General features: G+C 40.3%; 1 protein-coding gene across 1 annotated transcript in view; it reads right to left on the bottom strand.

Moving 5' to 3' along the window:
* Positions 1–27,161, bottom strand: part of LOC126234848 (chaoptin-like) — a 166,248-nt gene that overhangs the window by 29,965 nt on the left and 109,122 nt on the right. Inside the window, exon 6 of the mRNA XM_049943590.1 lies at positions 19,332–19,745. Within this exon, the coding sequence (XP_049799547.1) occupies positions 19,332–19,745 (414 nt within the window). The remainder of the gene's footprint in view (positions 1–19,331; positions 19,746–27,161) is intronic.

Here is a 27,161-nt window from a genome sequence, read left to right as displayed (position 1 = left end):
AAGTGTCAGGAAGTCATTTCTGAATGTATTTGTACGGAGTGTAGCCATGTATGGAAGTGAAACATGGACGGTAAATAGTTTGGACAAGAAGAGAATTGAAGCTTTCGAAATGTGGTCCTACAGAAGAATGCTGAAGATTAGATGGGTAGATCACATAACTAATGAGGAGGTACTGAATAGGATTGGGGAGAAGAGGAGTTTGTGGCACAACTTGACCAGAAGAAGGGATCGGTTGGTAGGACATGTTCTGAGGCATCAAGGGATCACCAATTTAGTATTGGAGGGCAGCGTGGAGGGTAAAAATCGTAGGGGGAGACCAAGAGATGAATACACTAAGCAGATTCAGAAGGATGTGGGTTGCAGTAGGTACTGGGAGATGAAGAAGCTTGCACAGGATAGAGTAGCATGGAGAGCTGCATCAAACCAGTCTCAGGACTGAAGACCACAACAACAACAAGTTGCAGTCTTTCATTGTTGTTGTGGCATGCATGTAGATTTGCACCAAGTATTTCGCAGCTGCGCTTGCAATTAACTAGATGTTATTTTCAGTGTTTTGTTAATGTGTTTTCTTATGTTGCTCTTCAAATTGTGCTTGTGCTTGTGCTTGTGTTGTCGTGTGAAATATTGTGACAATAATGGCGTGTGAAAAACGTAATACTAGGCTCCAAAGCAATCTGAGAAATGACAGTGAAGACTAAAGCAGTGTGTTAGCGCCAGTGTGTAATGAATTAACTAATGTTCAAACTAGTGATTTGGTAATTGTGCGTAGGGAAATGGAGCGGGCGGCAAATAATGGCGTAGACAGTGTAACAATTAGTGAACAGGGAAGCATTATCGATCGATCGGTCGGCAATACCTCGCCTCAGGAATCCGAAATGACATGACAAAAACTCGTAAATACTGTAGATTCAGGTTTTGGGTCCTCACCGTTTTCTCCAATAAGTCAAGACACATTTTCTGCTTGTCAAAATGTGAATGTTGCCGGTGCAAATTCACTGCCGAAAAGCACTGAGGAACATGTTTCTGACACCAATGCATTGTTATTACTGTGGTGTCACCGCCAGACACCACACTTGCTAGGTGGTAGCCTTTTAAATCGGCCGCGGTCCGCTAGTATACGACGGACCCGCGTGTCGCCACTGTCAGTAATTGCAGACCGAGCGCCACCACACGGTAGGTACGGACGACTTAGCTAGCGATGCAACACTGACGAAGCCTCGTTTATTTGCAGAGAAGATAGTTAGAATAGCCTTCAGCTAAGTCAATGGCTACGACCTAGCAAGGCGCCATAGCAATTGATAGTTATCGTATGAAGCATGTCTCATCAAGAACAATACCTCACGCCATCCTGCGTGAGCTTATAGCGTGCATTTCGGCTTCCTCAAACAACACGGTGTTGGCACTTCTGCCGACATATCAATTACAATTAATACAACAAATGGGACAAACACAGGAAAAGCTTCAAAAGTTAGACACAGTAGAACAAAACCAGAGACAAACACAGCAAAAGCTTCAAAAGTTAGACACAATGGAACAAAATCTTCGGAAGTTAGACACCACGCTTGAACAAACAAGTGAAGATTTAACTACTGAGTTACATAACATTGAATCGAAATGTCAAAAAGTTTGTAATGACGTAAAAACACAAATTTGTGAGCATTTTCAACCTATTTTTTCGCGGCATGAAAATGCATTACAGAATCACGAAGCAGCCATAAAAGATCTGCAAACTATTGTTCATGAAAATCATGAGACCTTGCAAGCTAAAATTGACTCAGTTGCATCTAGCAATTCGGTTACGCAACTTGCAAAAACTCAGGAAAACTTAAAGGACACAGTAGATACTCTGAAAATTGGTTCAGAAAGACAAATGGAGGAAATTAGTTCATTATCAGAGAAAGTAGTTGAACTTTCGGGTCAGCTAAATAATTTATCTACGAAGGTAGATGACAATCTGAGTGACACAAAACCGGTAGTCTTAAATGACACAGAAGAGTGCAAAAAAATTAGGAAATTCAAACAAAATCAGAATCAAATTAATACGCAACACCAAAGAGAATTCCGGGATGTACAAGATCAGCTGACACAGATAATACAAGAATTACGTATTTCAGAGGACACTCGCGCCCCAATACGGGAAGAGGGACATAGAAATACGGAACAGCCACAAAATAATAACACAGCGCATTTCGGAAATTATGAAAGAAATTGGCAAGGTGCACCGAATTTTGAAATGGAACCGCCGAAACGACGTAACAATGACCGATATGCGACTCGCCGACATGATGATTTTGACTATAAGCTGCTCATTACTACACGTAAATTTAAAACATTTAAGAATTCTGACAATGACATTCATCCACAAGCGTGGCTCCATCAATTCTCTCATTGTTTTCCACCCAACTGGTCATTAGAGCACAGATTAGAATTTATGTGTGGCTATTTAGAGAATGAACCAGCTGTGAGAATGCGATCGGTCATTCACGATTGTCACAGTGAAGGAGAATTTTACCATGCCTTCCTCTCAGCATATTGGTCTCAAGCTACACAAGACCGAGTAAAACATAGCATCATAATGATGAAACATTTCGAACAATCTGAATTTTCCAGTCTTGTGAAATATTTTGAAGACATGTTGCACAAGAATCAGTACCTGTCAAACCCATACAGCCCCTCAGAACTCATCCGCATTTGCTTAATCAAATTACCTGAACATTTACGACATATTATTTTTGCAGGACGTTGCAAACACGACATTGAAGCTTTTCAGGGACTCTTACAAGAATTAGAAATTGACACTGACAATCGTGGAAAGCGAAAACACAACAATTACAGGTCACATCCGTCGCAATTCCGCGATGAAAGAAATAATAACTGGACACGACAAGGCTATTCTCACAACACAAAACAGACACGACCCGTATGACAACCGTTGGCAATGTAGTAATAATTACAGGGAGAGATCACCTCTCTGCAGTAGTGACTATCACAGAGACAACCATAGAAACAGACAATATGGGAACCAAAACAATTATTATCAAGGGATAGCTTTAGATGCAACGGTCCAGCGCGCAGTTACGATTCAGGGAGAAATTCTCCACCACGTGACCGACAAGAAAGAAACTATGGAATCTACCGACATGACGACAGACGATATGATCGTAACGACAGACCTGAATTGCATCAGAACTGGCGAGATTCAAACAGAGCAGGGCACTCTCGACAAGGTGAATTTGTAGAAGTTAGGCCTCCTAATCCCAATAACGACGCGCGCCAACAAAGAGACAGACAATGACTCGCACCGCAGGCAGCCACATGCGCCGGCTGGCTGGGAGAAAAATAACATAGCTAACCTTGAGAAAAATTACAGTATCCTTTACCGACGTATGCCGTATGATAATTACTTTCAAGTTGTAACTCTGAGCACTAGGAAGAGTAAAGAATTGTACCACATTTCACATGTAAAACCGTTTCTTGAGAGATAATCTGCTTTTAACTTAGGCTTTGCCATAAAACTTTTCACTTCACGTTACTAGTACTCTTTGTCACACTTAGAAACTGTTAACATGCAACTATGTTTTAAAGTTAACCATCCAGTCAAGAACCTAGGGAACTTATTTAGACAAGTAATTACAAATGCATTGTTATAGAGAACAGACGACACAGTGTTATCGTGTATGTACATTCTTGCTTGTTAGTTGCACAATTACGTAACGACTATAAGGCTTACATACTTAGAACATATACTGGTACTGCTAATGAGATTTTAATGCAACATTTTCGTTTACTTGAAAATACATTCTGGATTTAAACTACATTCAGTGAGATACCAGATGACACAGTGGTTAGTTTATGTGACAGCTACACGATTTTATAACGAAGCTACTAATGAGTGACAATTTACAATGTTGCTTTTGCAGTGTTTCTGTTTTATATCTGCACAGTTTTTCTGTATTATTCTGGAAAGTAAAAGATGTTTTAGTAGTAACTTTTGTGGTATAGCTACAATGAGACTGCCTTTTCCGCAGGACAACAATACATTACAGCACAGTACTTTCTTCATCACGGCAATAAGCGTAATAACTAAGACATCTATACGCAAAGCATTTCACTCTTGTTTATCATGAGGTAAGTACATTGACTTCTGCTTTCGGAGAACGATAACTACGACACTTCCACAGAGATTATCTTACAACAAGACGCACAGTTTAGCGCTACAGTACACGTATTTGAGTGTTTAATTTTGTACGTAAATCATTTACTTTTAGAGATATTTGAAGTACAAAGATACAAAGGTTTTCCGTGATACATTTCATTTCATTGCTGTAATCTGTAACACCTGAGGGTATAATTACATTAATCCTCAGGGGGGTACACGCTTAATTTGTGTACCATGTGTTTGGCATGCACAAGGAGCCCTAGCTAATATGGTACTTGCTTATACAACTTTACACATCGGTACCATATTTCTCTAACACACAAATTACACAGCCATCTGATCATTTAACTGAGAGATAAACATTTTTTTTACTACATCAGTGATACATGTTTGCGCAATTACACAGTTGGGTAACTTCACACTTATGAAATTGTATTTTGTCTGTACTTTGTGAACTGTTCATATTTTTTCGGAACCATTGTGATACAATGAGAGCTTTGAATGATGTTTTTGGTATGGGGTCATGATTTTTAAAGTACATTTGAGGTAGATGACACTAGTGAAATGAGCAGAGAATTCTTTTTAGGTTTTGAAATTATTGCAGAAAGCTACGACGATTTTGAGATTTGACTGAGGTGTTATAATGTTATTATTACGACGGCGATGTGTATTATGCTGTTAGGGTATGTTTATGATCAATAAGCTGATGATATATGAGTAATTTGATTATGCTACATATTTATTATGATGAAATATTGAAGAAGTGTCTACGAATATGTACATGTGTAATAAAGTAAGGAATAATGAGTAGTGGTTAGGGTCTCTAGTTGTGAAAAAGGATGTTGGAAACCGAGAATCGTACTTTAAGAGTTATGAAATGTGTCTATATGCGTGAATGTATCACAATGCCGGCGAAAATTTTTTGGACACTGTTATATTTATAGGATTTTGTTTCTACACATTTGTAACACAAATTCTCAACCTGTGAAATTTTTTTATATGAGACTGCCACTGTAGCGGAAACTGCTGTCAGAAATATTTCAGTAAGAAAGGTAAGTGACCTTGACATAATGCGTTTTGGGCGCCCAGCCGAGAGATAGTCGTCTGACAAATGAAAGCCATTAGGTGGAAAAAAAGAGGCCATTATCCTCGCTATTGACATTCCTTTGTAGAAAGCATCGCAAATACGACACACTCATTACTTGGAAAGATACTTACATCTGCACACCTGATTATGACAAGCGTCTTTCTACGATAGTTGAGAGAATTTCTAATAACTTATGAAATGTCACATGACTATTGAATGATATTTTTATGCTTTACTTTGTACATAGTTGCTTATTTCATTTGATACCTGGTTTCCAGCTGTGTTGCAACATCGGTTTTATAAAATAAAATTAAATGCATTTCCTAATGTGAACACTTTCTGTCAACAGATCTGTTAGATAATAACTTTATGATCCACATTCTTCGAAAAAGGAGCACTCGGAAAGGAAAGAACAATAAGAAGGGACTAATAACAGTAACTGCATACACAATTTTCTTTTCAAGTACTTGGTAATTTCATTTGTAGAATACATTGTGGTGCACCACTTTAATTACATAGACATTAAGATGTGAATAGACATTTCCCTTATCTGCATTGTTGTCTTTAGTGTACTATTTTTTCTGCTTGAGATTTGTCATGTTTAGATATAAGTTATTGCATTTACTGCTGCTGTTTGCCAGGCATAGTGCTACTAAATATCACTTTGTTTTACCCTGTTAAGCCAGTTTTACTACTGATTTATTTTTCTTGTTGCTGCACAGTGCCTTATATTAGTTGTAACATTGCAATTGCTTTGCCAATTTGCGTTTTTTTGTCATTGCTGTTTCTGTTAATTGTTTTGTGCTGCTGCATTGCCTCGTCCCTTAGTTTAGGATCTGAGCTCAGTAGATTTAAGTTAGCTTAAGATGGGGTAGGCTATATGAGTGAACGAGTTGTGATGAATTGGAAGAAATGCATTGAGAAGCTATAAGAAAATGGTTTGGCCAAAAAAAAAAGTATTTTGAAAGAAGATATGAACCAAAAAAGTAGGGTTTAGGGACAACTGGTTTAGGTAGGATTTTCTGGGAAATAAATGATGAGGTAAGACAATGGAAAATAAATGAGGTAAGGAGTGTGTGAACGTATAAATACAGAAAGCATGCTTGGATAGAATTTTTTTGGTGGAAACAAATGTTGAAATAAGAGGAAAGATATATGGAATGAAGTTTTGGGGTGGACTGCAGTACCAAATGTCACACTGAAAACAAACCCCGTCCTGTATTTTTGTGTTATTACACTATGTGAATTTGTGTTTTTCCTGTCTTAATGTGTTTAGCTAATAAGAGCTATGTTGTAGAATTTTTCTGATAATATGCTATTTTCTTTGTAAAGATGTTTAGACATTATTTATTCTGTTCTGTTTTACTGCTCATGTGTGAAGTTGATGTTTCGAAAGTTATTCTGATCTTTTATGTATGTACTCATGTCATAATTCCTGTAACACTGATGAATATGTTATTTCGATTCTTTTGTAAAGCTTGTACTACAAATGTTATCTGTATTGTTATGTTCTTTAATGATGTATTTTATACCTTTGTAATTGTATTCTTATGTTATAAAATTGTAATTGACACCAGCTCATCAAATTAAGTAACATATAAATTGCATTTCACTGCACACGTTTCTGTTGGTCATAGTATATGGACAATATGTGAGAAGTAGGGACTGTTAGTGCTTGCACGTGTGTTAATAATTCAGCAAGGGACTGGATAACAGCATTTCTGGGTCTAAGGAGAATTCCAAAAACTTTGTGAGTGCAAAAGTGGTGGTTTATGGACTTGCTATATTGTCCGCAAGGCTCTTCGATGGTGATTGTGCACCTGCACAGTTGCAACAGATGGCTGCTGGCCGTCTCTACAAGGACTACAGTGGGTCTGCATCTTTGATGGCCCACCAATACCATTATCTCTACAAGGACTGCGGTGGGTCTGCATCTTTGATGGCCCACCAATACCGTAATCTCTACCAGGACTACAGTGGGTCTGCTCTGTGATGACCTACCTACCAATATTCTTCAAAACTTCGACTGACTCTACAGTGGGTTTGCTCTGTTGTGGCCCATTACCTGTGTGCATGTCAAGAGTGAGCACTGTCTTTCCGTTGGAAGGACAACACTACTTCTTCAAGACTGCATGGAAATCCACTAGTTCAGTATGCATTTTCTTTTACTGCTCAGACTTTGACAAAAACACTGCAATTTTACTGTGATGAATGATCAGGACTGTCTTTATGGACTGTGAGAAAATTTTAGATTTTGACCAACATTGTATGAAAAAGTGTGTGCATTTGATTTCTTTGTTATTGTAATTACGAAAAAATTTTTCAAATCTGTATTGGCCACTGCCCAAAACAATTTGTAAAATTTTTTGTGGGGAGCATGGGGGCTATGTAAGTAGGCTGTTTAGGTATTCTTATTGGTAACGCCACGTAGCGCTCTGTATGAAAATCACTGGCTGTGCTGTGTGCAGTCTGTGGCTAGTTTTCATTGTTGTCTGCCATCGTAGTGTTGGGCAGCTGGATGTTAACAGCGCGTAGCGTTGCACAGTTGGAGGTGAGCCGCCAGCAGTGGTGGATGTGGGGAGAGAAATGGCGGAGTTTTGAAATTTGTAAGACTGGATGTCATGAACTGTAATGTATATTACGATTTTTCAACACTATTAAGGTAAATACATTGTTTGTTCTCTATTAAAATCTTTCATTTGCTAACTATGCCTATCAGTAGTTAGTAGTTAGTAGGTAAGTGATTTGTGAAAGGTATAGGTTAATGTTAGTCAGGGCCATTCTTTTGTAGGGATTATTGAAAGTCAGATTGCGTTGCTCTAAAAATATTGTGTGTCAGTTTAAGGACAGTCATGTATAATTGTTCAAAGGGGACGTTTCCTGGTAAAGTGTCAACTGCGGTTCGTTAAGATCCCTGTGCTGTAGCTAGTGACTTTTGTTTGGTGTTACTGCCATAAGCTAGTCTGGTTTACATTACTGGCTGTTACTGTGGCAGATGTCCTTAACATGAATCAGCATTTGGGTAATAAGAGTGCACCTGAGTGAAAAACTGATTCACTTGTAGAAGGGCTTGCCTTTTACGCAGCGATGTTTTGTGATTACCTTATCTCGAAACATTTGCTTTTATCTGAACCCTTTGCGTGTATGTTTTACAATCTGTACTGAATCGAGCAAAAATTTAGGGTGTGAGCTGAGCTAAAGCTGGTTCACAAGTGTGGGGTAATTCATGTTTTTCAGCCCCCATATTTCCTTTGAATTTGTCGTTGGTTGATCTTGTAAACAATTGCTTGTGCTTGTTTTTTCCAATGTCCCCTTTCTTATTTTAAATGCAACGTAGATGTCACATATTCTGCCAGCTTGAAAGTTTTTCTTAAAATTTTAACATGTTATTTATATTGTAGTTATTGTAATATTGATTTTGAAGTAGCCAGAATACAAATTGCTGAATTCATTGACTGCCTCTGAAGGCAAATTTTTAATGTTTACAATGTTCAAGGCTCTCGCTTTGTTATAAACTGAAAAAGCGAACTCCATGATTTTTTTTAAAAAAAGTAATTTAAAATTCTGCTAACTTACTGAGCTGTATTGTGATTTTCTTTTGAGCTTAATTGTTCATCGTTGTCTCATGTTAAATTGGACCTCAGTGATGTATAAATATTACTCACTATTGTTTGGTTTATTTTGGTATCTATGGCATATAAATATGACGAAAATGAGTATCTCCTTAATGATTAGTACCTTGCCATTCCTGTTTCCAAACTACCTGCCCTATTAATGGTAGCAGAATGTGGTTCTGATAGTGTACTGGCATTATAAACGGATTAAGAAGGTTTGGTAGATAATAAATTTTTTGTATGTGCAAAATTTACTGCTCCTTTTGCTGACTTCAGGTGATTATAATTGTGGAACCAGCTACTGACAGGCTAGCTTTGCTGGAGGTATCCTACCTGACTAAAAATCAACTCCAATATGAGCTCCTGTGATGTGATCTACCTGTCGATGTCAGCATAGTCGAGTTAACTCAATGGCTGCTCAGTGCACTGCATCGCTTCCTCAACGTTGCAGCCTACGACATTGGCGAGGTATGTGACACATGCGCTGATTTGCAGGGTTCAAATGGCTTTAAGCACTGTGGGTCTTAACGTCTTAGGTCATCAGTCCCCTAAAACTTAGAACTACTTAAACCTAACTAACCTAAGGACATCACGCACATCCATGCCCAAGGCAGGATTCGAACCTGCGATCGTGGCGGTCGCGCGGTTCGAGACTGTAGAGCCTAGAACCGCTCGGCCACACCGGCCGGCCTTTTCCAAGGTGCTGTAACTTTGGTTTTGCATGTCTTTAGGATTCAGGAACATCTGAACCATTTGCGTAACTGCGTTCAGGATTTAAGTATGGTAAATACTGATTCTAAACAAGCCCCTCTTATTGAAGAGATGCTCAGTAAAAACATTCAGTTACTATTTAATGCCAGTTTGCTGAGCTGGTTAGAAATTTCTGATCGTTATAAAGAAGACAGTTTCCCTTCTGATCAGACTTCTTGCAGTGAGGTGGTAGGTACCTTGGATAGGAATTGTGAGGGAAGGTGAAACCTATTTAACAAATTACCTAATCATTCTTTGACAGGGGCAGTGATTAGTTGTCAATAGAGTCAAGCAGTGAACATGTATATGTTTTGGTGTAGTGAGCAATTAATTTCCAAATCCGGGCTTAATTTCTGCAAATTACCCACTCTGTCATATTTCAAATTATTTGCCCACTAACCTGCGGTAAACTGAGCAAAATTGCAGCTAAGGCCCTTGATGACAACAAGTCTTTGGTAACGTCCGTAAAAAGTTGTTAGACGAAAATTTGTCAAGTGGAATTAAAATGGGTTGGCATATCACCATTTTTATGAAGTTTCATCATTTCTACTACATATCGTCGTCTGATATACTGATGATGTATGGGCAGCCGTGTCAACTGTCTGCCTTTGGGTTACCGAACTGGAGGCACTAAATAATATTCCAGAAGGTATGCGTCTAGAGGACCAGCCACGTATTCTGTTCACTAATAAAGCAGAGACCTTTGCCAAGTTAGATAAAGTAGTGGAGAGTATAGAAAACATCCAGTTTAGCGTTGAAAAGTACTGGGTTCATGACTATGGGTCGGATCCCCTTGCTGTTAACAACAAAGCCCCTGATGTTCCATGTGACAGTAGAACATGTTTTAAGTGCAATCAATAAGATCATCTAGTGCAGGACCCCCCCAAAAACACAAGCTAGTATTAAATGGAGCTGCCGCCATCGGATAGTGACTCACAGTAAGAAGTGCCTTGGTTCCCTCGACGGCTGTAATAACGTAAAGGCTGACTGTGGCTCAAGTTTGCTATTTCTCTGTACCACCTTAAATCATGAGCCAGTTTGTCCTTTACTTGACTCGGGCAGTAATGACCCTCTCTTATCGGTGGTACAGCAAGTATCTTAATGTTCGTAAGCTTCCTCCTTCACAAGAAGTAATCAGGCAACGTTGTATGATCAATCACGAGTTTTTGCCGTGTTGGGCGAAATCCGAGGTAATTTAGGGATTTGTGGGTGGGTATAGCCGATACGTTACCACCGTCATGGGTTTGTCAAATGATATATGCTTGACTGTGATTTTTGAAAGAAGATGGGTCACATTTTAGGTTATGCAAATAGCGCGTTCCTTTTTAATTGTCAGCCCAACAAAAGATATCTTCTGTCTATTCATAACTCTATTCAAGTGGTGTGTAATATTGAAGACAATATTTTGCCTTGTAATGCTCATCTGAGTGAAGTTGGGGCTCAGTAATTGTTTGAAGTACGTGGGAAATGTCCTGACGACCATACGAATAAATCAGGGGTCACAGATAAAATTAAGCTCACCAATCAGATCTCTGTCTACCAGTCTCCGTACGGATCGTCTCTCAACGCATCGATTAAATCCCTTTCTGACAATCTCTATACCGATTGTCTTCTCCTAAAATGAAGGGGCTATGTAAGATTATAGATCAACTTCTGGAGGATGGTGTGTTGCATGTAGCCATTATGCATCACCGGTTTTTATAGTTCCTGCGCCCTATGGTGATGATTATGGGCCAGTGGTTAACGACTGCTCCCTGAGGTAAAAGGTAGTATTGGAGCAGGCGCCACTACCTCAATCCCTTAATTGATCCTCGTAGATTTCGGGAGTTCGGTATTTTAACATTTTGATTTAATCAAGTCTATCATTAGGTGACACTGGCCGAAGAGTCAAACTTCTCAGGGCATTTTGCATTGACTGGAATCTGCTTGAACACCATCGTGTCCCTTTTGGGTTGACCACTGGGGCGGCTGTGTTGTCTTATTTGCTAGAGTCTGAGTAGGCTAGATCAAATTTAATTGTACTTCCCGTTATCTATATGATGTTGTAATGAAAAGCAAGAACCTTGTTGAACGTCTTGATTATTTACGCCAGCCGTAGAACCGTTTATGCGAAAGTAAACTGATTCTGTAATCTTCGGAGGTTCGAGTCCTCCCTCCGGCATGGGTGTGTGTGTTTGTCCTTAGGATAATTTAGGATAAGTAGTGCGTAAGCTTAGGGACTGATGGCCTTAGCAGTTGAGTCCCATAAGATTTCACACACATTTGAACATTTTTGTAATCTTCGGAGGCAAATTTGGGCCACTGGCAGATTTCGTTTCTGGGACTCACCGTGTCCCTTTTTGCCCAACTCACCACCCTTGTGAATCAGTCGCGCCCAAATGACGAAAAATTTCAGCGAACCAACATCCAATATCGGCATTCGAACTCTTGAAAATTGTCCCTGCTAGTGCTCCAGTCCTATCTGTTCCTGATTTCGACCGCGAGTTTATCTAGCAGACTGTTGCCTCTAATTCAGGCATAGCAGTTGTGTTACTGTAAGAGTGTGATCGTGAGTGGAAGCCGGTTGCCTGTGCTTTGAGGTGCTTAACATCCACCGAAGTTAATTACTTTGTGTGTGACCTGGAGGTCTTGGCTATCTCGTCTGGGCTCGAGAAATTTAAGTTCCACAGTGATCATGAACTATTTCGGCTGGGCATGGATAAACAGGCTTGACCCGAAAAGACAGTCAGGATTTTCCACTCAGCTGTTAGAATTTCCCACGGTGAATATGCTCAATTAAGTAATGCAAAGTAACAGCCTATGGACGGGCAACAAGTACTGCGATATTCCATTAGTAATGGCCTGTAGTGTTACTGTAACCGCTATGATGGGAAGGTGAACTTTTGTCTTCCACAGAAATCCGTTCCAGTGGTATTTAACACATTCACTAATCTCTGTGTGGGAAACACCTGGGTACTTGAAAACCATCAGTATTTATCGTGGTTGAGTTTGGATGTTGAAGTCAGAAAGTTAGTCAGCCCGTGCCAATAATTCAGAAAAGATAAAAGTAACTCTAATAGCCGCAGGTGTAGTCTGCATTCCATTCAGGAAGAGCAGCCTATGGATAAGCTGTTTATCGGCTACCTGGAGCATCCACCCCATACTAAACACGGTAACCGATACATATTTGTGCTTGTTGACGCATTTACTTTGTTTGGCTGCTCCCCAGTAAGTCCATGACAACCAGGGTTACCATACGGTACTAGTGCCAAATATTTTCCGTGTCTGATCCACACATGCGTTTCGTAAGTAATAATACGTCCATCTTTTTTGTCCCGGGTAAGCAGTAGGTTTAGTTCTATTAGTGCGATAACTCACATCACAGACATCAAAGTAAATGCAGCCATCGTTTGCTGCATGAGTTAATTGTTTCATGCAATCAGTCATGATTGTTTTCCATGTCTATTCTCAGGTGAAGTGGAACTAGTCGATTTGTGGTCGGGAGAGTATCTGATAAATTCAACAGCAGCAGAGAATAGTATAACAGGAGTAGGTTTCGTTATGAGTAGGAAAGTAGAAGAGAGAGTGATTTAGTATGAACAGTTCAATGATCGGGTGGTTCTTATCAGAATCGACAGCAAACCAACACTGACAACAGTAGTTCAGGTACACCTGCCGACGTTGCAGAAGATGAAGAGATACAGAAAGTACGTGAGGATACTGAATGGGTCATTCAGTACGTAAAGGTAAATAAAAAGGGACTGGAATGCGGTTGTGGGGAGGGATCAGAAGAAAGAATTACGGGAGAATATGGACATGGTAGTAGAAATGAGAGACGAGAAAGACTAATTCGGTTCTACAATAAATTTCAGGTAGTAATAGCCAATATCTTGTCCAAGGATCACAAAGGAGGAGCTACACTTTGTAAAGGTCGGCACATACGAGAAGATTTCAGTTAGATTACATCATGGTCAAGCAAAAGTTACGAAATCAGATGTCAGACTGTAATGCTTACCCAGGGGCAGATACCGACTCAGATCACACCTTTGGTAGTGATGAAGAGTAGGATGAAGTTTAAGAGACTAGTTACAAAGAATTAGTGGACAAAGAAATGGGAAGTACTAAGGAATGAAGAGACAGGCTTTAAGTTCTCTGAGGTTATAGATACTGCGATAGCGAATGCAGTCCGGTTTAAAAGGAATAGACTTCCCTCAAAAGTGCCATTACGGAAGTTGGAGAGAAAAACTTAGGTACAAGGTGGGTAAGACGAAGAAGCCACGGGTAACAGAAGAACTACTTCAGTTGATCGACGGAAGACGGAAGTACAAAAATGTTCGGAGAAATTCAGCAATACAGAGTTACAAGCCACTTAGGAATTAAATAAACTAGTAGTGGATGGAAGCTAAGGCGAAATTGCTACATGAGAAATGTGAATATATTGAAAAGCAAATCAGTGTCGAAATGATTGATTCAGCATACAGAAAAGTCAATATGAGCTTCAGTGAAATTAAAAGCAAGTGTGGTATCATAGAAATTCCTCTGTTAAATGCAGAAGACAGAGTAGATGGGTGGAAAGAGGCCTCTGTGAGAGAGACGACTGGCGTGGTGGCATGAAAGAAAAACAAACAGGAGTCCATTGGGAAGAGATAGGAGATGCAGAATTAGAATCAAAATTTAAAAGAGCTTTGGAACCTTAAGATCGAATAAGGTTGAAACGATAGACGACATTTCATCATAATTTTTTAAATCACTAGGGAAGTGGAAACAAAACAAATATTCAAATTGGCGTTTGGAATGTATGAGCCTGGCGATATACCACCAGACTTTCGAGGAAACATCGTCATCACAGTTTCCGACAAACGCGAGAATTATAGTACAATCAGCGTAACAGCTTATATATCCAGTTTACTAACAGGAATAATATACAGAACAATGGAGAAGAAAACTGAGAAGGTGTTAAATGACGAACAGTTTGGCTTTAGGAAAGGCAAAGGCACCAGAGGGGCATTTCATTTCTGACGTTGAGGTTGATAGTGGAAGCCATACTGAAGAAAAATCAAGACCAGTTCTTAGGATATGTCGACCTGGAAAAAGTGTTCGACAATGTAAAAGTTGCAAGATGTTCGAAATCCCGAGAAAAGTAGGTGTAAGGTAAAGGCAAAGACGGGTAATACACGAGGGTTCGATTTTTTATAGTGGCAGCTATTTATTTACAGCTCGTACAAAATACAAACGTGTTTCAAAGTTTTACTGACCTTCAAAGTAGTCACCAGCATTGTGTATAACCTGTTGCCAGCGATGTGAAAGTCGTAGGATACTCTTGTCAGTGCCACTTGTGTTGACAGTTCGAGCAACGCGGTCTATTGCGCGACTCATTTGTAGCGGTTCTGAAGCGAATACCGTGAAGTGTTTCCTTCAGTTTAGAAATCGAATTGAACTCACGAGGGCTTAATTCATGAGAGTGCAATAGGTTGTATAGCACTTAGCAACCCCATCATTCAAACAAATCAGTAAAAACTTCCTGGCAGATTAAAACTGTGTGCCCGACCGAGACTCGAACTCGGGACCTTTGCCTTTCGCGGGCAAGTGCTCTACCAATTGAGCTACCGAAGCACGACTCACGCCCGGTACTCACAGCTTTACTTCTGCCAGTACCTCGTCTCCTACCTTCCAAACTTTACAGAAGCTTCTGTAAAGTTTGGAAGGTAGGAGACGAGGTACTGGCAGAAGTAAAGCTGTGAGTACCGGGCGTGAGTCGTGCTTCGGTAGCTCAGTTGGTAGAGCACTTGCCCGCGAAAGGCAAAGGTCCCGAGTTCGAGTCTCGGTCGGGCACACAGTTTTAATCTGCCAGGAAGTTTCATATCAGCGCACACTCCGCTGCAGAGTGAAAATCTCATTCTGAAATCAGTAAAAGCTTGCACTGTACGTGCTTGAGCATTGTCCTGCAAAATGATGGTCAGGTCCTGCAGAGAGCGTCATCACTTCTATCTCTAAGCTGTTCGTAGGTTGTCTTCCAAAAATGAACAGCATAGAGACAGAAGTGATGACACTGAATAGGTTCCGCATCTTAGATGAACTTCTAGGGAGGTTACTTGTACCACCAGATTCTTCCGAATATGAGTTCAGCCACTTTAACCAAGCTCTGCGTAAGAGTTTCAGTGCGGATCTCTCTATTGATTTATCTTTTCCGTGGGTCTTATAATTGGTGAATGGTTCCTATAAGAATAAATGGAAAATACTTTCACACAAAGGGAGTAAGCCTATGTGCTGAACACTTTGACACTAACAATTACCTAAATTCTAACTTTCTACCTTACACCTTTCCAAATTTTAATGATAACTATTGCGACTAATTTCCTGATAAAAGCCAAATCTGTTGATAACAGATGCATCTTGCGGGATATAGGCAAATAGTACCGTTCTAAGTAAACCATTTTAGCAGGGGTTATTTTTTATTCCATTTTTAAATCAACGCTTATTTTTAACATGTCAGTTAACAGCAGTCCTTTCGTGAAGGTTGTGTTGCTAATGGTCACTCGAGCTATATAATGTTCTATTAGGAGCAGAAATTAATCGTGCAGCCAGAGTATATTCTGAGGGTGATATCACTGCAATTGTGTTTATAGAGCTCCATGACTAAAGGGGCTCGGCTCTTGATCTCGTGTCCAGGGAGTTGTTGACTGCAAAATATGGCGAGTGAACCTATAGAACAGATCAACTTTCGAGTCATTAGTATATCATTTAATGCTAGGCACATCTGGCTAAGAAGTTTTATCTGTTATCAGGCGTATTTTTCCTTCATTACGGAATGTTACCTTTCTGTAACTGTGCGTGATTACTTTTGTGGAATTGGGACCTCTTAAAATCCCGTAGAGGTGTGAATAGAGTTATTGTTCTCTTGTTTAATACTGCAGAGAATGATATTTTGCCAGCATAAATACTATCACGAGATTTACCACTGAAAGTATAGTAATGCGAGTTAGTGCCTGCAGGAGTAATCCTTTCCCACAGAGGAACCTCATTCACTGTTTATATATAGTTGGAATATGGATGATTAGTAAACTATAAAATAAATTCCCTAAATAGGTGATTTCACACAGCATGCACAGAATAAATAATCTTACATACCTGTAATTTAAACATCAATAATTCACAAATATGGCCTCATTCAAATGATCAAATCCCTTATAATTTATTATGTTGTGTGTTGCTGTCGGTCATGTGTACAATGTTTTTGGTCTTGACACATCCTGATCTGTATACAGTGACACTACAAAATCAACCACATTTCAGAAAATTAATTTAGTCATAGAAGTCGTGGTTAGTTACCTTGCATAACCCTTTAGCGCTGCGTAATAAATCTAATATTAAAGAGATTGTACAACTTTTTAAACCTTTTCTAAGTGCTGTTTCGTCAATAGACGACGTACTGAGTGTAAATTGCGTTCTACACTAAAATACGTTCTTGTTAAATAGCTACCAGCCATTAATTTATTGAAATATTGAAAATCTAACTATTCATTTTGTCCGCTTCTACATAATAGTAATTTCTCCGTTTCTACCTCTTCGATCATTTCATGTAATGAGTTACAGATGAGATAATCGTTTTTCTTACTCTTGGGACTATAAGCTCTTTAATGTATCATCTGTCGAGGGAGAATTTTTAGCGTTTCTGTGACCCTTTCGTTGTGATTGAAGACACACATAACGATTCACTAAGTTTTCAATCAGCTATATCCATTCCAGTAAACGTTCCACATTGACGAAGAATTATCTTTATTGTTATACTTGTGAATGGAATACGGAAGACGTAATTGTACCATAAACTCTTGTGTTTCTAGGCCTCACGCAATATTACCAGCTGACACCAGGTAGTGTTTAAGACATTAGACTTTCATTAAGGACGAGTTCAAATTATTGGCTCGTCATTCAGATCCAAACCAGTGATGGGAAGGCTCATGTGAAATGGACATGGCCGTTGTACTTGCGAATTCTTGCCTCAGGTGAGCCCCTCCTTGAAACTTTCCTCCTGACTCGTCTTCGGAGCTTTTGCAGCAGTGCACAAGGTCCCATCTGGGGCTCAGTTTAGACATGTTAACACTCAGAGTCAGCAATACGTGGAGTGAGAGACCAATTAACAAATTACACGAGTTGTTGCTCCTCAGACTTACTCGGAAACGTTTATTTTTATATCTGGTTCAGTCATTTACTCTATTACAATATTAAATGAGCATAAATAAGAGTTGTCATCTTCGTTTTGACATACGACAAAGTTAAAATTATCGCTACCCCTATACCACTAATAAATAGCGAAGTTCTTTCAAAAGACTGTAGGATTTTACTACTAGTGTGGAAACTGATATTAGATTTTGTGCCGCGCGTGTTTAGCCGAGCGGTCTAAGGCGCTGCAGTCATGGACTGTACGGCTGATCGTGAATGTAATGCAGTCCGATTCATTGGCCACTTACTTCCCTTAGCCAAGTGCTACTTGTAAAATATTTGACAATGTCGGGAAATCATTTGCGTGTAAGTTAGTAAGAAGATCTAGATAGGAACAACCTATTTAGAAGAAACACTGGCCAGTCATCCCCAGGCTGGACGAGACTAACTCTGTCGTCTGGAATAGACACTGTGTTCACCCCCCTCTCCCCTAACCCCCCCCCCCCCTCCATTGCGCAACTCCTGAGACCCTTATTGACGGTATACATTCTACCTCTCTAATTACATCTAAATCTACATCCATACTCCGCAAGCCACCTGACGGTGTGTGGCGGAGGGTACCTTGAGTACCTCTATCGGTTCTCCTTTCTATTCCAGTCTGGTATTGTTCGTGGAAAGAAAGATTGTCGGTATGTCTCTGTTCCGGCTCTAATCTCTCTGATTTTATCCTCATGGTCTCTTCGTAAGATATACGCAGGAGGGAGCAATATACTACTTGACTCCTCGGTGGAGGTATGTTCTCGAAACTTTAACAAAAGCCCGTACAGAGCTAATGAGCGTCTTTCTTGCAGAGTCTTCCACTGGAGTTTATCTGTCACCTCCGTAACGCTTTCGCGATTACTGAATGATCCTGTAACGAAGCGCGCTGCTCTCCGTTGGATCTTCTCTACCTCTTCTGCAACCCTATCTGGTACGGATCCAACACCGGTGAGCGGTATTCAAACAGTGGGCGAACAAGTGTACTGTAACCTACTTCCGTTGTTTTCCGCCAGCGTTTCCTTAGGATTCTGCCAATGAATCTCAGTCTGGCATGTGCTTTACCAACGATTAATTTTATATGGTCATTCCATTTTAAATCGCTCCTAATGCCTACTCCCAGATAATTTATGGAATTAACTGATTCCAGTTGCTGACCTGTTATATTGTAGCTAAATGATAAAGGATCTTTCTTTCTATGTATTCGCAGCACATTACACTTGTCTACATTGAGATTCAATTGCCATTCCCTGCACCATGCGTCAATTCGTTGCAGATCCTCCTGCATTTCAGCACACTTTTCCATTGTTACAAACTCTCGATATACTACAGCATCATCCGCAAAATGCCTCAGTGAACTTCCGATGTTATCCACAAGGTCATTTATATATATTGTGAATAGCAACGGTCCTAAGACACTCCCCTGTGGCACACCTGAAATCACTCTTACTTCGGATTTACTCTTACCTCGTTGTCCAGAGAGTATTAAGGGCTAAAGTCCCTCATATTAGAAGTTAGTCACTAGCATTTGTGTTAGGCTTCTTACCTCTGGAAGCAAATTGTGTGACAGGTCGAGGATGCGGACGTGTATTTCCGAATAGGCAGGGTGCAGCACGGTGATGGCATTGTAGGAGAGATTGAGTGCCATGGGCGTCTCGGGCGTGGTGACGTTGAGGAAGGCGGCGAGCGAGAGTTCGTGCAGGCGGTTGTTCTGGAGGTCGAGCCTGGAGAGCACCGGGAGCCTGGAGAGCGCCCCTGGAGCGAGAGTGGCCAGCCGGTTGTCGGCGAGCAGTAGCGTGACGAGCGAGGGCAGCGCGCGGAGTGCTCCCTGGGCCAGGCCGCGCAGCTGGTTCCCAGTCAGCACCAGGGTCTGCAGCTGCGGCAGTCCCCAGAACGTGTCCGTCTCCAGCAGCTCCAGCTGGTTGTGCGACAGGCGCACGTCACGTAGGTTTGCGTGCACCTGTCAGGGGTCACGATTAGAACAACTCTTCATAGACAGCATGTTACTAGCGTAACGAAAATAAGCAGAACATTCAGTAAACATTTCTACTCTTTAGTACAGTAGCCCTATAATTACCATCAGTCGAACAGAAATCACTACATATCAAGTGTTGTGTATAAAGTTTGCAAAATTAAAGCATACATTATGCAAAGAATCAAAGCTTCAGATTTCCATTAGTTTCATTCCACAACATTGAAATTGCAAAGACAATCTGAAATCATATCCAAAATAGAGCAGTATTTTCCCTCATTTCACTTGCTGCAAATTGTTTTAAATACCTTAATGTAGGAAGAAACATTTTGGAAGTATAAGAAGGATAAAGACATGACTTTCTGATGTTCCAGCTGTTTCAGTGACATCCAGCCATTTGGTAACTCCTTTATGCTAACACATGTTCTACATCACTTTAGGAATTTCTCACCTTCCTGGTCTGTTAGGTTAAACCACATGAAACAGGTATCTGGAATACTGGTAACCGTTCAACGTTGTCGTTTGCTTCTTACTGCGGAAGTAAATGTATTGTCTTTTGGTTTTTGTACTACAGTTTCCAAAACAATGATACATGTTTATTCAGATAATTTTATATTACACTATACGAATCACTTGGTAATAATCTACAATGGAAACTGGTAGAAGAAGAATAAAAATAACTACACATGTTTTCATGGCGTATAATGACTTCATTTCTACAGTAACAGACATAACAATAGTAGTCATCGTTAGTATTGTTATTTATTAGCCTTATTAAGTTTTAGTTTTGTATTTTGGAAGAGGTATTCTTATTTCAGAGAGGCTTGCACCTTCTTACCGTCGCCACTCCAGTATTTTCTGTACACTTCCTATTGAATTTTGTTCCATTTTGTTCTGCTTTTGATGTGTAGATTTTGTGGTAAGTACAAGATTGAACACTTCGAAGTATCTGTCTTAGGAACGCCTTAGGCAACTCAGTATTTCTCTTGGATTATTCACTACCACTGGTAAAAAAGATTCAGAATAAAGCAAATGGCAATTTTTTGATGAATAGTTTTTTCGTCAACAGACTAGTAAAACAGAGAAATTCGTTATAAAGATGGGCACTGCCTGAAATGAGACTCTAGAATCTCTGAGAAACTCTGGAGCTGTCCAAATGTTTTGGAATCAAAATTTTACAGATGGAAGGCGATGATTCGGACGTTACAAGTTGGCCTGATGGATAGTGAAATGCTGGTGTCCAGCTCAGGGCAGGCGAGTGTGCTCTCACAAGTGGAGCAGTGTGTGGTGGTCTCTTGACGCTCTCCCTGCAGAACCGATTAGTCTCACGCATTCCAGTCAGCAGGACATGAGGTCAATGTGTTTTACTTATTTATTTGTAATGATACAATCATACAAGATACAGAGAAGCACGATACATTCTTTTAAACATCCTTTCGAATATTTCAATTCCCCATAGGTATCGGCAATTTGTAAATTAACTGACTTTCGTTAGAATGAAGAAAATGGTAACTGTCAAACCTGGTAAAGCTAATCGCTATTGAACCAATTTTATATAGTAACAATCAAGGTGTCAAGCGTGAAGAGATTGCTGGTACGCATCTACCGATGTACTCACAGTAACACTGTAAGTAAGCTGTTTAGGTATTTATGTTGGTAACGCCACGTAGCACTCTGTATGAAAATCACTGGCTGTGCTGTGTGCAGTCTGTGGCTGGGTGGCATTGTTGTAATATACGCTATTGTAGTGTTGGGCTGTTGGCTGTTAACAGTGCGTAGCGTTGCACAGTTGGAGGTGAGCCGCCGGCAGTGGTGGAAGTGGGGAAGTGAGATGCCGGATTTTTGAGAGCGGATGATCTGGACGTGTGTCCATCAGAAACAGTACATTTGTAAGAATGGATGTCATGAACTGCTATATATATTATGACTTTTGAACACTATTAAGGTAAAGACATTGTTTGTTCTCTATCAAAATCTTTCATTTGCTAACTATGCCTATCAGTAGTTAGTGCCTTCAGTAGTTAGAATCTTTTATTTAGCTGGCAGTAGTGGTGCTCGCCGTATTGCAGTACTTCGAGTAAGGAAGATTTTTGTGAGGTAAGTGATTTGTGAAAGGTAGAGGTTATTGTTAGTCAGGGCCGTTCTTTTGTAGGGATTATAGAAAGCCAGATTGCGTTGCGCTAAAAATATTGTGTGTCAGTTTAGTGATGATCAGAATAAGTAAAGAGCGAAATGTCTGAGTACGTTCAATTTTGCTCAGCTGTTTGAAAAACAAATAATGTAAGAGATTTATCAGCACAGTAATTCAATAATATTTCTAAGGGGATGGTTCAACACTATATTTGCTGATAAAATATATTTCACGTAAACTTTGGACACCGTGTGGAAGCATAGACGGACGCTTCACGCTTGCAGGGTGGCGGGAGCCTTAGTTCCAATGGTGGCACCAACCCCTCCCGCCACTTGACGTCACTCGGCCCTGCGGCGCCCGGGAGCTGCTGTGATCCGACAACTCGCCTTCCAAGGCATAAGTCACATTGGCGCTCCTCTGGAAGATTCCAGGCTCTGCTGCTGCTGATAAATAAACACAATTCCGTGCTATCCGCGACAGCAATTTTCGGCCAGATGTTTCAGCAGAACGGAAATAAGACACACAAACTATCACACGATTTTTGCACTCAAACGAAGAGTGTTAAATAGACAAATGAGGTATCGGATTGACTAGCCTGAGGACTACTTTTGCAAAGAAAGATTTAATTACTTGGAAGTAATCGGGCTGATTAAGACAAAACATAATTATTGATTTTAGGGAAATATTTGTCCGAATTTTCCTAGCCAAACGAAGAGTGGGAAATGGACAAATGGGTATCAAATCGCCAAGTGTGAGGTCGAGTTTCACAAAAAAAAAAAGTTCAATATTGTCAGGGTAATTCAGAAAAACTTTGTGACTTTTTGTAGTTAAATAAATGAAGCGTCTAAAAGTTCACCTACCGTAGCTAGTTTGCGAATAGCACGTAACGCTGACATGAAACTTGACAAATGTCTGAGCGGAACGAAAACTACCATAGAATTGACTTCTTTGCGAATTTTCGTGGCCAAACAGTGAGCTGAAAACGGACAAAGGAGAGCCGAATTGACGAGCGTGAGGTCCAGTTTTGTAAAATGTATTTCATGCTCTCCAAACGAAATTTGAAAATGAAAAACATTGAAAAAATGATCAAATGTTTTGTGAAATGACTAGTCTAAGTGTACGAAACGAAACAGATTAGAAAAACATTTGACGAGACTTTTAATTATGCTCGAAATCATATTCAGCAGATGAAGTGGCGATTGAGCATTTAAAGTTCAGTGTTTAACATAGAATCTTAGAATTTTAATGAGTACTAGAGGACATTTGCCTGGTGGATTATATAGACCGTGTAGTCTGCTGTTGTGCGGTTTTCAGATATTTCTGTGATCTATTCCCGAAATTGTGAAAGCGTTCCAACAATTTTTCCATTGCAAAAATTTTTCAATAGAGAATCATTTAGATATCAGGAAAGAGAATGCACGTGGCGCAAGAAGTAACTTCTCTTGGCGTCATTGTTATTGCTTGCACACTTTTCCTGATAAAAAAAGGTGAAAATTGAAACCTTCGATCAGAAAGCAGTTGAAAAGGTTACCGAATTTCACTCAGTGGTCTCCTTACGTCTCTCACCTGGTACAGTTAACGATTTGTTGCGTTCCCATTGTAATTTTATCGATAAATATTTAACCGTTTTGCTTTCCATATCAGTAGCGTTTCAAGGACACACAACTGCAGATCGCACAGTCTTCATAATCTACCAGACAAATACCGCCTGGTGCTCTTTAAAATTCTAAGTTAATAACTGAACTCTAGATTCCTAATCGGGCGAACCTAATTTGCTGTACATAATTTCGAGCACAGTTCAGACGTGCGTCAAATGTTTTTGTAAACTATTTTAAACATTTGACAGTTTCCTTTTTTTCAAATTTCTTTTTATTCCCTGTGACAACAATGGAGGCACCTGTCGCAATCTTCAGCATTTTATTGGAAACTAGCTGAGAAACCAGGAGTTGCCCAGGTATTTATGTATAGCTGTGCCCTGGACTTTGTACACGTGGAATTCATTTTCACTTTATAAATCTTTGTACACAACATTTGAGGTAGTTTGCTTGACGACATAAACGACGAGCTTGTTTGTTTCACTAATACGCGACAGAGCCACGCAGAACTGACCACGCAGAAATCAACTGACACTGAGGTACCGGCCCGCTTCAAGAGGCCACTGACCTTGTGCTTTCTTCACAGTTGTAGAATATCTTAAGCTCACCGGGTATCGCGTAACTTTCAAGTGAAATGGTGAATTGTTACGAATATGCACGATTCGGGGTATAAAAATACACTCGCCTGCAAGACTTACCATCAAAATTTCCGCTTCTATGATGTTACGTTGGAGAGAAGTACCTTTAAGCCTCTCTGAGGAGCGAGGTGATGCACAACGCTCTAGATCTACGTTAAGTCGCTCCTCGCTGTCGGAAGGAGTTTCCAGACAGCGAGTTGAAATCTGCTGTCCTAAGTTTGCTGCAAGTCTCGCCTCACGATATTCATTGCTCTCGTGAGACCACACAGTGCTCAGTCTTTTAGCCGTTCTGATACGAGTATATTCAGGAAGACTCGACTGTTTTCGGGGCATTTTTATTCGTAAACAAAACGAAAACCAAATGCAATGAGTAGGCACCCAAATCACAAAGCAGACTTAATAAATTCGTTTCTTCAAGCAAAGAACATAAATTAAAGGTGTCGATACGAGCAAAGCAATGTCGGTAAATTTTTGATACACAAAATCCATATACCCTAGCAAAGTAATTTCGCTGTTGGCTTGTATTCAAAATAATAAAATTGCGATGTTTAATTCGGTCATTGACGCCAACTTCCGAAAACACATCCGAGTTAAAAATGAACTGACAGCATCACCTATTGGCTATTTGGTGTACTATGAGACTAACAGCGCCATCTATTCGTTCTTTCGTGTTCTGCACCGTGGTGATTGAACATCCGAACTACCAAGTTCGATTTTCGATAAAATTTGGAATTATGATGTCTTTTATTTCCAAGCTCTGATTTTCGTAAAATAAAGCCTGTATATTTCCCGAAGCTATGCTCAAGTGACTTGCGAAAACCTCATGAAAATTATTCTAGTACTTTTGGAGATTAGCGCGTTCAAACAGGTAAACAGATAGTCACGACAGTTTTACTGTTTATTAGTAATGAAGGTGTTGTTGCTGTTGTCGTTGTTGTGGTGGTGGTCTTCAGCCCGAAAACTAGTTTTATTCAGCCCTCCATGCTAGTGTAACCTGTGCAAGCCTCTTTGTATCTGAATAAGTGTCAGAACCTACATCCTCTATCATCTGCTTACAGTATACGTCTCTTGGTCTACCTCTGCGACTTTTATCCCCATTGCTTCTCTCTAATAATAAATTGAGACTTCTTTGCTGTCCCAGAATGTGTCCTATTAACCAATCCCGTCTTTTAGTCTAGTTGTGCCATAAATTTCTTTTCTTCCTAATTCTACTCAGTACTTCGTCAGAGGTTACGCGACTACCTGTCTCATATTCAGCATTCCTTTGTACGACCACATTTCAGAGGCTTCTATTCTCATCTGGTCTGAACTGCCTATCGTCCAAATTTCAATTCTGTACAAGGCAACTATCCAGACAAATACCTTCAAAAAAACTTTCTAACAGTTACACTACTGGCCAATAAAATTGCTACACCACGAAGATGACGTGCTACAGACGCGAAATTTAACCGACAGTAAGAAGATGCTGTGATATGCAAATGCTTTTCAGAGCATTCACACAAGATTTAATATAATCCATTATGGAGTCGAGGTAGCAGTTGTCGTTATACTGGTTATCACTGTTAGCATTCAACCGCGATTCTTATACACATATTTTAACAACGCGTTTCAAGAGACAATGCTCTCATCATCAGGTTGTAAAGTCTATGTCATGAAATTAAACGGACTAAAAAGACAAAATACCATCACAAACAGTTGGGAAGTCCATACAGTAAAACAGAATTAAAAGTATATTGGACTGTGGGTTCTCGTCTTGCATTGAAGTTGTTGACACAAGTCGATGGCCGTCCCATAGCTACCAAGTCTGCTGTCGCACTGTGCCGGTTCGGGAGCTGTTGTGGACTGACGTGCCTAGGTGTTGTGGCGTGGTTACAGCCGTGTGCTTGACAGTAACGCTATGCTATTGGGCGCCTTATTTCCGTACTGCATTGGTCTGCCATCGTTAGCCTCTAGCAACTCCGTCAGTGACATGCTATCAACTTAAAGTCGCAAACCTACCCTAAAATAATTCTAAAAACCCGCTAAAAAATCTCATTTCTTTAAAATTATCTTGTGCATTTAGCATATTGCTTTGTTTCTTTTCATGGATAGCTATCTCGAATTCCTCTAGTAAATCAAGTTTCCTCCCTTTCTTTTCTGCATGCAATATTTCCACGTTATCTTCTATGCTATTAAGGGGACGGCCTGTTTCATATATATGGTTCGCAACAGCTGATTTGTCATAATTTCCTAACCTGAACGCATCTTTAGGTTCTTTATACCGGATCGCGAATGATCTTCCTGTCTGCCCTAAGGAAATAAGGTGCCCAATAGCATAGCGTTACTGTCAAGCACACGGCTGTAACCACGCCACAACACCTAGGCACGTCAGTCCACAACAGCTCCCGAGCCGGCACAGTGCGACAGCATACTTGGTAGCTATGGGACGGCCATCGACTTGTGTCAACAACTTCAATGTAAGACGAGGACCCACAGCCCAATATACTTTTAATTCTGTTTTACTATATGGACTTCCCAACTGTTTGTGATGGTATTTTGTCTTTTTAGTCCGTTTAATTTCATGACATAGACTTTACAACCTGATGATGAGAGCATTGTCTCTTGAAACGCGTTGTTAAAATATGTGTATAAGAATCGCGGTTGAATGCTAACAGTGATAACCATTCACACAAGGTTGGTGCCGGTGGCGACACCTACAACGTGCTGACATGAGGAAAGTTTCCAACCGATTTCTCATACAAAAACAGCAGTAGACCGGTGTTACCTCATGTAAAGGAGGAGATGTGCGTACCATCACGTATCCGACTTTGATAACGGTCGGATTGTAGCATATCGCGATTGCGGTTTATCGTATCGCGACATTGCTGCTCGCGTTGGTCGGGATCCAATGACTGTTAGCAGAAGATGGAATCGGTGGGTTCAGGAGGGTAATACGGAACGCCGTGCTGGAACCCAACGGCCTCGTATCACTAGCAGTCGAGATGACAGGCATCTTATCCGCATGGTTGTAACGGATCGTGCAGCCATGTCTCGATCCCTG

Source organism: Schistocerca nitens, chromosome 2 (assembly GCF_023898315.1).
Source record: "Schistocerca nitens isolate TAMUIC-IGC-003100 chromosome 2, iqSchNite1.1, whole genome shotgun sequence".
In the NCBI taxonomy this organism is placed as follows: domain Eukaryota; kingdom Metazoa; phylum Arthropoda; class Insecta; order Orthoptera; family Acrididae; genus Schistocerca; species Schistocerca nitens.
This window is presented reverse-complemented; position numbering and strand designations above follow the sequence as displayed.